The sequence below is a fragment of the Ursus americanus genome, chromosome 14 (assembly GCF_024610735.1).
Source record: "Ursus americanus isolate L20-20 chromosome 14, mUrsAme1.1.p, whole genome shotgun sequence".
In the NCBI taxonomy this organism is placed as follows: domain Eukaryota; kingdom Metazoa; phylum Chordata; class Mammalia; order Carnivora; family Ursidae; genus Ursus; species Ursus americanus.
Genome location: NC_142140.1, coordinates 65,795,407 through 65,808,249, shown reverse-complemented (window position 1 = coordinate 65,808,249; position 12,843 = coordinate 65,795,407). Strand labels below are relative to the sequence as shown.

Genomic DNA, 12,843 nt, shown 5'->3' with positions numbered 1-12,843 from the left:
ACTAGGAGCCTGAAATTAAAATGCTTAGGAATGAATCTTACAAGACATGAGACTTGTTTTAAAGGTAACGATTACAAAATGTCATTGAAAGACATTAAAGGCCTAAGGAAATGGAAAGATGACATGTTCTTGGGCAGGACCACTCGGTGTGTAAGGATGACCGTCGTCCTCAAGTTGAACTATAGTCACCGCAAATATAATCAAAATCCCAACACATGTCTTCTCCTACAAACAGATTTTTAAATTTATGTAAAATAGGAAGGGCCAAGAATCCTGGAGATAGTCTTAACGACAATGAACAAGGCGGGGACTTGCCCTGCGAGAGATCAAGATTTAGGACAAAACTAGAGTAATTAGGACTTTGAATGCAACAGCAGACAAGGGGCTACTGAATGCGAAAGAGAAAACCACAAATCTTCTAGGTAAGGGCATGGGAGAGCATACTTAGGATCTCAGGGTGAAAAAGGATTTATGTAAAAAAGAGAAAAGAATGCAATGTAAGGGGAAAAATGAATGCACTGGGCTAGTGTGGGAAGTCAGGCCACACAGTGGGAGACTGTATTTGCAATATACACAATTAGCCCAAGATTAGCCCCAGTATATGTCAAATATCAAAGAGACTCGGTTGGCCCTGCCACACATAAGAAATGATAAGACCTACATTTTGAAACATGCCTCTGTGTCCTTGGGTGGCCAGACCTACCCGTGGAAAGGGACCTCGGAGCAGCTACATTCGGAGACGGCTCTGTTTCTGCCCCACCTCCTCCCAGTGATCCCCTTTCTTGCCTCTCAGCTTCTCAGGGAGCCCAAGTTCTTGTGAATGTGGGAAACTGGCCCCTTCGTAAAGAACCCTGCCAAATCCACTTGAAACGTCCCACAATGCTCTCCTGGAGTTTTCTAGAGCAGAAGGACCATCACCCTGGCAAAATCTTGTGGAATTCATTTGCAAATAGATGCATCCTTGATGGGGGGCCATTTCCTTTCTGCTCCCAGCGTTAGATCCTAGATCTGTGAGCAGGGCAGTGGGAGCATTAGGCAAGACAACCCCCAAACTCAAGGAAGGCGTCAGGTTGGCTCTGCTGGAGCTGCACAGAGGGACTGTGACTACCCTCCCCCGACGCTCTGGCTGGGAAAGCCTGGCGCTGGAGAGTCGAGGGGCACAGGGGAACAGACCTTTGCAGGTCCAGTCTGTCCCACGGCTAGGATGGCACAAACGGGCATCGGGGCTGTGGGGCTTTAGTGACTCTGCACACGGCACAGTTGGATAATCGGAGACAAGGGGCAAGTGGGAGACATAAAATCGAAGAGGTCCATTAGACCCCCTTCGCTTCCCGGGCTTAAAGACATTTCCCAGTCAGGGCTGCAAAGCGAGCCCAGATATGCTACTATCGCCTAGAATATTATTTACCACTTCCTGAGTGCTTCTCACACGCGGGGCACCGAAGGGAAAATCAGAGAAAAAGAGGCCACGTCTGGTGAACCGAGTTACCGCTGGCGTCCAAGGGCCTGGAACCTGAACCAGCTGTTTTCACTTATGAATTGAACCAATGAACCCATCGGGGAAAAATATGAAGATGCCAAACATGGTGTCCCCAGCAGCCTGGGAGGCTGGAAGAAACGAGAACAGCGGTACTACCTGTCGGTGACGTAGTCGACCAGGTGCTGCTTGAACGTGAGGCTCCACCTCTTAATTACAGTCAGCAGAGATGCTTTAAGGGGTCGGAGGTCAATTTTCATCCAGCCGTCAAACACCTTGATGGGCTCCAGCCTGCACACTTCTTCATAGAGCTTTTCATAGGAGTCGATCTGGGCTTTGAACTGATGGAGGAGAGGAGGATTCTCTGGGACGCCGTCTTCCGCGTGCGCTTCCATTTCCTCGGGGGTGAGGACGCGCCCGTACAACAGGAACTGGCTCAGAACCTCCCTCCGGTCCTCCACGTAGAGGTACGCATATTGGCTGAAGGCGTTCCGATAGTCGCAGCAGAGCCCCATCATGCTCTGCACCCTGTCCAGAAGCGTGCTCCGCATGCCTGCCAAATGGGCCATGCCCTCCACGTCCACCTGCGGGGGGGCATGGGGGGAGGCAACAGCGGGTGGGTTACGCCTACGCTTTGCAGGAAGTTTGCAGACTGGGCTGGAAGGCAGGGTGGTTGCTGATCGGTACCTGGTAGTGGGGAGAGCCGTTCTGGGGGGAAAGCCGTGGCACCAAAGACGACATTCCAAAAATGCTGGCGATAAGACCCTCAACAGCGTCATAGAAACCACCCTTCACGCCGTACTCCAGGGACGGAGAGAAAACTAATTCCGGTATGGCTAAGCTCAGCTGGGCTTCAAATATCGGCGTGAGGCCTGCCTTACATTCTGAAAAACAAGGAAAGCATACACGCACCGAACAAAGAAGAACGGTTAACGTGGGCGAAGGGCAGTACCCATTTGTAAGGTGCTCAGAACATTTCTTTCCTTGCTAGATGCTGTTTGGGTAGAGGAAAATGGAAATGTAAAATTTGCTAACCCCCCAGAAAAGGTGAGGGTAACAGTGTTGCAGTGTTTACCAACAGGGGAACCACTGACATTTGGAATAGGCCAATTCTTGTGCCGAGCTGTGCTGGGCATTGCAGGACATTTACCCTCCTGTTCTCGGAGGGCACGTCCCAGTGACTAAACAACCCAAGCCAGTCCCCCTCCACATTCCCAAATGCCTAGGTTGGGGAAGCGAGGGGGGCCGAATGGCCTCTAGCTGAGAACAGGTTGATTTTGCAAAGCTAATTTCTAGGAAGCGGCTCATTTCTCCCCAGGCACAACCCATGCAATTCCACCGGTAGCCACTAGGTGCGCTGTGGCGCACTTGTCAGTAGTTGCGTTGGTAGGAAAAACAAGGTTACTACCCTGCCTGTTCCGATCTTTTTCCACGAAAAAACAGAACTTCTTTTAATCCTGTAGTCCAAGCGATAAAAAATTTAAAAACAGTATAAATAATTAACAGGTCCCTGATTACTTGCTAGACTAACTTGCCTTGCTAAATTTAAATCAAAATATAACAGGGAGCAAGATGTTGCAAGGACAAGATTAGTGCTTAAATTTTTATTAACAACCGCTTATATTTGTAGGTCTCCTTGACTGTGGAAATATTTGGGAGACCGTGATGTGCTGGCTGCTGTGGGTGGTGGAAACCCCTCGGAATCTGTTACCCCCTTCCTCCCCAGAAGCGGAGGTAAGAGCGGGCACGTGGCTGCCTTTCACAGCCCTGCTTGCGGTTAGCTTGGCAACAGGGTTGGCTCACGGGTGGAACGTGGAGAGGAGTGATGGCTGCCACTTCTGGGCTGTGGCCCTGGGGGCAGCAGGGTGGCCATCTCTCCACTCGCTCTTCTCCCTGCTCATGGATGAGAGCCAGGATGTGGCGATGACCCAACTCAACCACAAAAATGAAGCCAAGGCCCTGGAACGTGGCGGAACCACAGTATGGCGAGCACCTGCCCACTAACCCGAAGCACTCCCCTTAGTCTAGAACTTGGGGACTAGAACTCTTTGTCCCGTAAGCCACATTATTGGTGGAGTTCTGGTTGCCATAGCTTTGTCATTCACCCCAACTAAAATGACGGTGGGATCCTCAAAGCTCTGTAAGACCAGGGCCTTGCCTTCAAAATTGTGGGGCCGATAAATATGCATTACCGGATACAGGAGTATCCCATCAAATGTGTATTTGACTTAAGGCAATGCACAGAAATTATACTACTCTCATGGAATAGTTTTTTAAAACACCTAGAATATTATGCTTTGCATATGTACTCATGATATATCCTGCATTACTGTATGTATGAGATACTAAGAATTTGATCAGGTTACATACAGTTTATAGGCTGTAAGAGACTCACAAGACCATTCTGACTCCATGAGATTTCTGTCCCATGTGCTGCAGCAAGAACCTAATCCCTAGGTTTGATGCAATGACATCACCATTACCATACAAGCCAGATTATCTTGGTGGTTCCGCCACCTCGGTACAAGTCAGTCACTTTAGGAGTGAAGAGGGGGGACAGCATTTCTGGATACAGTGGATAGCATCGAACCTAGGTAGGGTTTGCATTCTAAGAGGTGACAGGGAGTCTAGCCCAAGCTGTGGGAATGGTGTTGGCCTCACCAAGCACAGGACGGTGGAAAGGCTCAAGGGCAGCTGGGAGGATAAAGCTGTCTGACTGGGCTACTGCAAAGGGTCACAGTGCTTTCTTCTTCTCAGAGGTTACCCTTCTTAGGTTCCCTCTCCTCCCCCCTTAGAGAACCAGTGCCTTCAAGATTTCATCTAGAGCTCCTTGGCTCAGGCACTTGCCAAGTCCAGCGCCTGCCCATTCAACGTGGTGAAGAAAGTACATTTCTCCTTCTCACCCGTTCCATGGACAGGTCACTTTCGCAATCTGGAAGGACCCCCACCATGTCCTGTCCATCCTCTTGTCCCCCTCTCCCCCACAGAAGGAGGACAAGGGACACTCCAGACAGCCCAGATCGGGAGAGCTGGATAGGCATCAGTCAAGCATGGAGTTGCTATGTTTAGGAAGCATTTCCCACGCAGCACCTGTGCCAGGTGTGCTGGGGCATCTTCCAGGATCTTCTAGAGCATGGCTGAGGCCCCGTGAACCTCCAACATTAGAGCAGGTTTGGTTGGTCCACTAAGGTGATCTCTGTTGGTCCCTAGGAGCCAGTTCTTCTATCTCAGTAGCTACATGCCGTGCCCCACTGGCTACTTGCCCCCAGGCTCCAGAAGGCGATTCCCCACCATGCTGACTATCCCAGAGCCTGTTTCCCGCTGCCTGATCTCCTTGATTTGGAGTACCCTGCAAACAAAGAGCATGTCTCTGACCTCAGTCACTCCACCTACAAGACCACGGGGGGTTTGCCCATCTGCACCACACCGAGCTCTGGGCCTTGCTTCCCTCTGTATCCCCAGCCCAGGATTCTCATGCCCTCTTGTTTGGGCCGGGTATCTGGACACGGATCTTGGCCTACCCATCTTACCACTGGATTTTCTTTCTTTCCTTGGGTCAGACTTGATGTCTTAACCTCTCTCTTAAACACCTTCATCCTCTGGCTTCAAACTATTCACCTCAGCCTTTCCATTTTGACGAATTGTCAAGGGGACCCTTACCAAGCTCCTCAGAATCTACCAGAACGTGAAGGTCTAATTCAATGTTTTCCTGAACTCTTCCTCTCCTTCCATCCCACCACTTCCTAGCCAAGGTTGGCCCTGTGTATCTTAACTCAGTTTATTCGTCACAAATCCAAAGCTATTTTTGTAACAGCTTCAGAGAATGCCCATGACCTTCTTAACATTCCTTTTCCTTGTGAAAGTGACCTCATCCCTAGCTTGCCTCCTTTTCACACAGAAAAACTTCTGTTTCTTCCACTTAACCTGGCTAGGACAACCTCCCTGTGCTCTCAAAAGGCTACAGAGATAGAGTATATTAAGCTGCAAGGCACGGAATGCCCCCCTCGCCCTGCCATGAGCCCAGTCCAGAGGAAGCCGCCATTATTAACTGCACTACCTGCCGCTCCAACTTCGTCCTCTTTACGAAGCTTTATTTAGATTGAATCGGCACTTAAGCTTTTGCTTTTGCTATGGGCTTTGCTATCTTAGAGCCTGGTTTACCACCCGAGTTTCAAAGAGCGAGAAATCTTTTTTCTGGGAACAATGTAGAAACTCAATACCTTGGCTATTTCACTACATACGATTCACAAAGCATCCACATTTTGGGAAAAGGCACAGAGCACTCAATCGCACGCATCCATGTAAGCCAGTAAATACCAGTGTTTTCCAGGAGGTACTTGAGCGAGCACTCGATGGCAAGAAAGAATCCATCCAGCAGCATCTCATCAATGTAGTTAAGGTAAGTCTTCCAGATATTAGAGGTTGGGTCTGCTGCAAACAGACCGAGATTTTCCTACAGAATAAAGAAGAACGGCTTTAAACCATGTTTAATAATATGGAAGAACTGGCTAGTTATCATTAATGGGAATAAAAACACCACCAGGGCAGGGGGAAGCATTCTTGCGAAAAGTTTGCTATTACATATATTTCGAATCCATTCTGTCTAATGGGTATAACCACTGAGCGAAAGGAACACGAAGTTAATCCATGAAGGGAATATGGGGTCTCATTCTGTCCCCGAGAGAGGAGGATGGGGGTCAGGCCACTTTCCCAGGAAAAATGGGACACAGGGTGTGATTTATAAGTGTAGACGGCTGTGCTATGGCAGAAGCTACAACAAGACAGAAGTTAGGGCAGAGAGAGGAAGGGACGCTGCGGGTACAGGGCTTTAGGATTCAAGGTGTGTAAGAAATTTGGGGTTTAAGCAAGTAAAGCATTTCCTGGCTAGTCCTTAGAAATGAGCTGGACTGCTTTGTTCGGGGCATTTACTATTAAAAGCCATCATTCTCAGTGATTTAGAAAATGCATACACATAGGGGCACCTGGGTGACTCCGTCAGTTAAGCGTCCGACTCTTGATTTCAGCTCAGGTCACGAGCTCAGGGTCATGAGATTAAGGCCCGTGGTGGGCTCTGTGCTGGGCATGGAGCCTGCTTAAGATTCTCTCTCCCCCTCTCCCTTTGCCCCACTCCCCCAAAGAGAGAAATAAAAGAAAATGCACTGACATAAAGGAACACACGTGTGTTCCCTCCCCCCAGCCCCTCCCTCACCTGATGGCACGGCATGCACACACATCCCACCTACTCATCACCACTTTCATTATCAAGCCTCCTGACCTCAACTTTCCATCTATTCCAGATCTTCAAACAAAGTGGTAACAACTTTGTGGAAGTACGTTTTTTTAAGGCAACGCACACCCCTTTACAAACATTTCCTTGTATAAACCCCCCCTGGATTAAAAAAAAAAAAACCTTCATGATCCGGTCTTTAAGTGACGAAACTCTAAAAGGTCTAAAATGCATTACATACCCCTTTCTTTCCAAAGTAGAGAGATTCTCTTAATGACTTAAAGCCCATCATCACAGAAATAATACAGTGACAATATCGAGTTGCTCTCAGAAGTATATGTGTCTGTCTGCTTATTTTTTTAAAAAACATTTCATTTTTATGACTGCTTTATAGAATCCTTCTATCTTCTCCATAATGTCACACCATCAGTACGGCTATTTCTACATTTTGACCCTTGACCTCAGCTCTACTATGTTCAGAGGAGCAAAATATTAGAATTTCTGTGATCTAAGAAAGAAATGGCTTGAGTTTCTGATTCCAGCCGAGACAGAGGAAGGAGATCTGACCCGCCATTCCGCTACATATAACTACACAGCTGGATCCAAGAAACGATTCTTTGGGGGCAACTAGAGAACAGGGATGTGATCCTCAGAAAAGAGAAATCCTCAAGCTGAGCTTCACGACCACCTGACTTTCTACCTACAGGCACTTTCCAAACTGTGGCTCAGGGACGTGGACTGCAATGACAGACATCCTTCCTGCTGGGCAGAAAAAAAACCAGCAATGGGGGCTTGGGGGCTATGGAGATTGCGGAGTCTCCTTGAATTGTTGAACATGCAGCTGCATATCCCAAGGGCCAGGCTCGGTAAGGCTGGGCAGAGCCCAGTTGTCGTAAGCTGCACAGAGATCGTGTGGTCATACGGTACTGGACAATGTTCCTGTTCTATCAGAAATAATAGAAGACCTTACAGATAGCCCAGGAATTCTGCTGAGACCCCAGAAACACCATGCTTTGGGGGTTAGGGCTGCCCTAGAGTAAGGCCTCCTTAGACCCACCCTCACAAAGTTCAACTTTGAGGCTTGACAGAATCAAGCTGACCCACTGGTAGGTTAACTGCCTGCCAAAGCAAACACGCAAACTCTTTAAGGGAAATCACAACTCCATTCTAAAGCAGCATCCAACATGACTAGAACAGAACAAAAAAATTACTAGACACGCAAAGAGGCACGGAAGCGTGACATTTAACGGAGAGAGGAAATAATCACCAAGAACAGACTCAGCAAATAATTGCCATACCAATTCTGGAATGCCTCTTCCTCAGATTTATCTCATGTGGGAGAAAAATCAACTCTGTCACATTAAAAAAAAGAAAAAAGACGATGACTCAAAAATAAAAGAGATGTTGGCATTAGCAGACGAGAGTGTCATCATCTGATTGAAAAACTCCTCAAACATCATTAAAGATGATGAAAAACAGGTTCAAGAGGCTCACAGACTCTGAGCTGGGTGAACAGAAAGCAAACCTATCTGGGCACATCGCAGTGAGACAGGAAAAAAAAAATTACAAAGATTGAAAAAAGAATCTATTAAAAGCAGCCTGAGAGAAACAATACAGTACATAGAGGGGAACAAAGACACAAATCACAGCTGGCTTCTCAGAAACACGGGGGGGGGGGGGGGAGAAAAGGAAATAATGTTTGTAAGACAAAACTGTCTACGCAGAATTCTATACCCAATGAAACTATCCTTCAAAAACAAAAGTGAAATAAGGACATGTCAGAGAAAGAAAAACTGAGAGTGTGTGTCATTCACACACTGCAAGATCTGCAAGAAAGACTAAAGGGAGTTCTTCACTCTTCAGGCTGCAGAGAACTGACCACAGGTGGCAGGTCCGTTTTCAAGAAAAAAAAAAAAAAAGTCTGGAAATGGTGAGTATGTGGGTGAATATAAAATACTATACATATTTTTTGAGTTTTTATTTTTTTTTAAAGATTTATTTATTTGAGAGAGAGAGAGTGTGAGGGGTAGGGGCAGAGGGAGAGGGAGAGAATCCTAAAACAGGCTCCCTCCCAGGACCCCAATATCACGACCTGAGCCGAAATTAAGAGTCGGAGTCAGGGGTGCCTGGGTGGCACAGCAGTTAAGCGTCTGCCTTCGGCTCAGGGTGTGATCCCGGCGTTATGGGATCGAGCCCCACATCAGGCTCCTCCACTATGAGCCTGCTTCTTCCTCTCCCACTCCCCCTGCTTGTGTTCCCTCTCTCGCTGGCTATCTCTATCTCTGTCGAATAAATAAATTTTTAAAAATCTTAAAAAAAAAAAAAAAAGAGTTGGAGTCAAATTGAACCATACTGTGGCTAGGTTCCTGTATTTCACAGGAAAACTCGAAACTGATTGTGAATCATTTGAGTCACAATAACCGCAGAACCACCACAGCAAATGTCATGCAACAAGATGGAATGCCCACTGACAAATCAGAATATTTAAAAAAAATAGCTAACAACAAGAAGGTAGGAAAGGAAGAACAGAAAAGCAAAACAGACATAAAGCAAATAGGAAATGGCAAGATGGTGAGCTAAACCCAATGGTACCAATAATGACGTTCAATGTAATAGTCCAAACATTCCGGTTAATCGGCAGAGTTGTTAGGCAAGTAAGTCTCCACTATACTGTCTGTAAGAGAAGAACTTCGAATCCAAGGAAACAAACAGGTATGTAGAATGTAGAAGGGCGGGAAGATAGGTAGGGCGAAGTAGGAATGGTGAATCTGGAAGGCAAGACTAGAGTATTAAAACAGGAAAAAAGAGACCTCGGGGCAAGGGAGTGCTCTGAGAAATAAAAATAGAATTTCATAAGAATAAAGTAGTCAATTCATCAGGAAGTTGTAATAATTATAAACGTGTTTGTAGTAAAAGAGAGTCAAGGGCAGCGGGGTGCCTCAGTCAGTTAAGCATCCGACTCCTGGTTTCAGCTCAGGTCATGATCTCAGAGTCTCAAGATTGAGCCCCGCAAGGGCTCCACACTCAGTGCAGAGTCTGCTTAAGACCCTCCTCCCTCTCCCTCTGCCCCTCCCCCCTAAAATAAATAAATCTTTTTAAAAAAGAAAAAAAAAGAACATCAAATACTTGATGAAAACTCTGACCGCACTAAAGGCTTAGACAAATCATCACAGGCTCTGAAATTTTAACACTCTACCTGCAGTAAATGGTAGAACGAATGGACAAAAAACTCAGAAACCATTCAGAAGATCTGCACAATACTATCAACCACTTTGAACTAATTGATATTTATAGGACACAATACCCAACAATGGATGAATAAATGTATTTTCAAGTGTGCAAGGAACATGCAATAAGATGGACAGTCTTCTAGGTCATGGAACAAGTCTCGGTGAATTCCAAACAATTCAGATCTTAGAGAGTATTTTCTCTGATCACAGCGGGACTGAACTAGATGTCAACTTCATCAAGTTATCCAGAGAAGCCCCAAACATGTGGAAATGAAACAATGCACTTCTAAATGACCGTTGAGTTAAAGGATGAGTCACAAGCAAAAAAAATTTAAGACTGAACGACAATGGAAATGAGGCACATGAAATGTGTGGAATGTAACTAGAGCACAGCTCTAGTTATGGGGAAAATGATGTCAAATGCCTGTATTCAAAAAGAAGAAAGGCTTAAAATCTATACCCTAAGTTTCTGCCCTTAGGTTGCGGGGGAGGGGGGAAGCATCATAACCCCAATTAAGAAAAGAAAGGATAAAGAACAAAGAGCAGAAACTAACGAACTAGAAGACAGAAAAATAAAATTAACGAAGTCCAAAGTACAACAGGTTACTTGCTTCAAACCACAGATAATTCCAAATAGCAAGTATGATTCGTTACCGACTTTGGCTATGAGATCAATCTGCTAGAACTGGCCAGTGTAGGGCAGATGGGGTAGGACCGTAGCCAGTGGCCACTCACATCTCCCTTCCATGGTTCGGTCTTTGATGGCAGACACGCGGTTGCCCTGATCGCAAGGCAGGGCAGAGCCTTACTCCCACACTGCTTCTTCTCTTTACCAAAGGCAGGTAGGTAGGGAGACCATGGTCATCTTTCACGTCCTCGGGCGTACAGAGCTAGGTGACGGAGATATTGCTGGGGGCCCGCACCACACTGTGCGGGCAAGTCGGGGCTGGTTGGTATAGAAGCTAATTCAGGGTTCTATACCCGGCATGTCCTTCTATCTCCTTGGGGTTTGGCATGGGACTTACGTCATGCCAATGTCTTAACTACCATTAAGAAAGTATTGATTTTGACACACTGATACCAGAATGTGTCTTTCCTCTCTTCCTGTCCGTTAGCTTTACTTCTCTTGCTATCACTATCAACCTCCATCCCTGAATACAGGAGACACAGCATCTATTGACTGTTCTCACTTTCAAATCGTTTCCTGCACCCAAACACATTTCCCGATGCGCCCCCTCGGCCAGTGGCATGTGTATCTGGAGGCTGGTTATTACCTGAACGAGGGCGTGAATCTTAAGTCCAGATTCCTTGATGAGACGGTAATATTTCTCCATCCGATAATGCTGATCATCCATGGAAAGAAGGCATTCCTTTTTTCCATCTTTTCTCTTAAATACTGGAGACACCCAGGTTTTCATGACGTTTTGGATCTCTTCCACATTGTCTTTAGCTTTCTGAATTCTTTGTTCGAGATCATGAATGCTATCGGTGATTTGAATGACATAATCCCAAATGCCTGCTCCCCCAAAGAAACATAATCAATTGAAATACCTGAAGTTCTAGTTAGCATAAAAGGAAGGGATTTAATATTTGTAGGGTTTTTTTTTTTTTTTAAGATTTTATGTATTTATTTGAGAGAGCGTGGGAGAGAATGAGTGGGGGTGGAGGGAGAGGGAGAAGCAGACTCCCAGCAGAGCAGGGAGTCCGATGCAGGACTCGATCCCAGGACCCTGGGATCATGACTGAGCTGAAGGCAGATGCTTAACTGACTGAGCCACCCAGGCAACCCTAATATTTGTAGGTTTTAAAAGACTTTTCTGCACAGATTACTTTGTTATCACCAGAGCCTTTTTCTTCCTAGTTGTGGTGAACAGCCAGTGCTTACCATAACCCTGATTATGGAGTAAAAGAAATAGGGGCGCCTGGGTGGCACAGCAGTTAAGCGTCTGCCTTCGGCTCAGGGCGTGATCCCGGCGTTATGGGATCGAGCCCCACATCGGGCTCTTCCGCTATGAGCCTGCTTCTTCCTCTCCCACTCCCCCTGCTTGTGTTCCCTCTCTCGCTGGCTGTCTCTATCTCTATCGAATAAATAAATAAAATCTTTAAAAAAAAAAAAAAAGAAATAAAGAGGTAATGCTTACCTACCAAGGACACAAAAGTTGGCACAGTGGCTGGGGCTTACCAGTGCACCACGATGATTTCATTTGGGTTAATGGACCTTATTTTTTTAAGCACTTTTGCATTATTAAATGTTGAAAATATTGTTCCCTCTTGCATATAAAATAAAGTTCGAACTCGCTTAATATGGCATTCCAGGACTTCTGAGTTGACGGTAACTTTCTTTTGAAACTCGACCTCTTTTGAGGACTCTAAGGAGAATTAATCTCCCTCCCATGATTCATCATGCTTTATTTTTAACTGTGTGATGGCTTTTTACTGTAGCCTGTCTTACATGACTTATAGTTGTACATATGTCTGTTGTCCCAACTACATGTGAGCTCTTTGCAGGTAGGAACCACGTCCCATACCCCTCATATTCCATATCCCTCCCCCACACACGCAGTACCCTGCAAATGTTAATCCATCCATGAAATTCGTACTGGATTGGAAGATACATGAAAATTAAATGCATAGGACCCCCATTTAAGATGTCTACAGTCCAGGGGCGCCTGGGTGGCTCAGTCGGTTAACCATTCAACTCTTGATCTTGGCTCAGGTCATGATCTCATGGGTCATAGGATCCAGCCCCACACTGGGCTCCACGCTCAGCAGGCAGTCTGCTTGAGATTCTCTTCCTCACCCTTTCTATTTCCCCCCACCCCTCCTTCCACTCTTGCACTGTCAAATGATTAAATCTTTAAAAAAAAAAAGATACCTACAGTCTAGTGAAGAAAACTAAGTCACAATGT

At 46.2% G+C, this 12,843-nt stretch overlaps 1 protein-coding gene across 1 annotated transcript in view; it reads right to left on the bottom strand.

Annotated features, from left to right (window-relative positions):
* The window catches only part of DNAH9 (dynein axonemal heavy chain 9), a 313,579-nt gene that overhangs the window by 256,166 nt on the left and 44,570 nt on the right, over positions 1-12,843 (bottom strand). The window contains exons 14-17 of the mRNA XM_045797213.2: positions 11,209-11,450; positions 5,795-5,930; positions 2,165-2,361; positions 1,637-2,061 (exon numbers count right to left, since the gene is read on the bottom strand). Coding sequence (XP_045653169.2) covers positions 1,637-2,061; positions 2,165-2,361; positions 5,795-5,930; positions 11,209-11,450 — 1,000 coding nt within the window. The remainder of the gene's footprint in view (positions 1-1,636; positions 2,062-2,164; positions 2,362-5,794; positions 5,931-11,208; positions 11,451-12,843) is intronic.